General features: G+C 51.1%; 1 protein-coding gene across 1 annotated transcript; it reads right to left on the bottom strand.

Annotated features, from left to right (window-relative positions):
- Positions 1 to 541: 541 nt before the first annotated feature.
- LOC114045813 (protein reprimo) lies at positions 542 to 1,110 on the bottom strand. Its single transcript, XM_027865992.1, has one exon. It carries the CDS (start codon positions 886 to 888, stop codon positions 559 to 561), a length of 330 nt encoding a protein of 109 aa, XP_027721793.1. The 5' UTR covers positions 889 to 1,110; the 3' UTR covers positions 542 to 558.
- Positions 1,111 to 2,120: the final 1,010 nt, after the last annotated feature.

Below are 2,120 nucleotides of genomic sequence, written 5' to 3'. Positions count from 1 at the left end.
CATGTCATTGTTGTGAAGTCTGTCGCGTTGTATATACACAGGTCACATTTTCGGAAGCGTGGCTCCAGGCCAAGCGACCAGTCGGATCGTTACCGGGGGAATTCGGCCATCCCTCCCCCTTCTCCACTTTCCCCAAGAGCCCGTCCCCACATGCAAGCCGAGATGCGTATCTCTCCCTTCGCCGTGATCTCCCCGGATCTCAGGCGACGGGACGTCTCCCAGCAACTAGAAAGTTATTGCCCATTGCTCTCCACCATCCACCCCATCCCTTTCTTTCATTACTTTTTGGCTGGACTGTCCCAGAAGTGCACAGAGGCTGGTGAGGTCTCTTCTTAGGGTGGGAGGCTTTCAAAGAACGGAGCGAGACTAAGAGGTCGCTTCATCCCTTAGATAGAAGAGTTGGTGACCGAAGCAGCAGCCAAAGAATCATTGGGAGGCTATCACTCCGGTAAGTTTCTTTCGCCAGATCTCAGATGGTTGAGAGGCGCGGTTGGGTTTGGCAAGGTGGGTAGGCCTGGGGGGAGGGGGAGAACAAGCTGTGGCGAAGGAAGAGGAAGGTCAGTAAGGTCCCACAACCACCGCCTCCACTTCCTTGGATGGTCGCCTATCCTTCACCAGGAAGTTGATCATACCCTCCGACTTGATGAGCAGGTTGCAGCCGAGGAAGAAGATGCCAAAGACAACGGTGAGCGACAGGACGCACATAACTGCTATCTGTACCACTCGCATAATGTACAGACTCCGTTCGTCCTGCCCGCTTTCCCCAAAGCCATCGTCTGTCACCACGGACGCCTGTGTACAGCAGCGCAGGACCCGCTCCAGCGAGTCACTGCTGTTGGCCAAGAAGAGCCCAGCCGCTTCCGTCTGGTTGCCCAGCACGGGATTCATTGCGCGCCCGGGCGCGCCGAGTGGCGCAGGGTCGGAGGGGGTGGAGAGTGGGGTGGAGGGAGAGGAACAGGTGTCCCCGGGGGTGGTGCTCCGACTTGGACACTTCGGTGCGTCCAACTCTCCTTTCTTCTTCCCTTTTGCAAACCACGACGGTCCCCGGGTTCTGGGAGTTTCCAGGATCCTTTGTGGTACTACCAACAGCGGCAGCTTCCTTCGCCAACAGCTTCTGCCAAGGCTCTGCTCTATCCCCTCCTGCTCGCCTGGGGTTGTTATAAGTTGACTGGGTTGGGAAAGCACTGACCGTGGGAGGTGTTGGCAGCTAAAGAGGTGGCTGCTCCGGGGGAAGAGCGACCCCCCCTGGTCCAGGCTGGTCTCTGCACCAGTTTGAATTGAATTCTTAGGGAAGCACTAAGGTAAAGCGGTTTGTCTCTCTTTCACTGTCCCCACTTTCCAACTCTGTAGGCCAGGGCGGGGGTCACCGCACACTTTTTGTTTGATGGATGAGTTGAGGTTTTTTTTTTTCCTTTTTTTTGGTGAGAGCTACAACCAGCTAAAACTTCCAGAGGAACTGGGTCATACTCACTCTTTGTGTCCTTTGTTTCTCCGCCCCTCTAACCCCTTGTGAGGAATAAAGGTGGAAATATAATGCAGGTGCCAGATGGTCCCTATTTCTACAGAGATCTCCCTGATCTATGCTTCCTTCTCACCCAGCTCAACTTCTCCAGGTACCAGAAAATTTTTTTAATTGAGTAGGGATGAAGCGGAGGTCCTTAAGAAAAGAAAACCCGGGTTTGCATTTTAGTATAGGAGGAAGTCCAGATAGTGTTAAAGGGTTGTTCAGTTTTGTTGTTGTGGTTGTTTGTTATTAGGAAGATGAGGAATTACTTTACTTTGCTGGGGTGGGGCAGAGTAATTAACTAGCCTACGACTACCCTAGCATTTATTAATAGCCTACTATGTTGCAGCCTCTGATACTGAGGATACAAAGAAAGTCAACACACAGTCCCTGCTTTCAAGGAGCTCACACTCTAGTTGGGGAGACACATGAAAACTACTGTGTATAAAGAAAATATATTTGTATGTATCTCCGAGTTGGTGATTAAGAGGCCATTGGGAAATTGAAGGGATGCTATAATGACCCTGAACAAATTGTTGTGTATAATTGTGATGGAATACTATTGTTCCATAAAGAAATGATGAGCAGGGTGGTTTCAGAAAAATCTGGAAAGATT

The sequence above is a fragment of the Vombatus ursinus genome, unplaced genomic scaffold (assembly GCF_900497805.2).
Source record: "Vombatus ursinus unplaced genomic scaffold, bare-nosed wombat genome assembly UNPS02014779.1, whole genome shotgun sequence".
In the NCBI taxonomy this organism is placed as follows: domain Eukaryota; kingdom Metazoa; phylum Chordata; class Mammalia; order Diprotodontia; family Vombatidae; genus Vombatus; species Vombatus ursinus.
This window is presented reverse-complemented; position numbering and strand designations above follow the sequence as displayed.

Coding starts and splice junctions, on each gene's coding strand:
- LOC114045813 (XM_027865992.1), bottom strand. CDS start 888: ATGAATCCCGTGCTGGGCAACCAGACGGAAGCGGCTGGGCTCTTCTTG.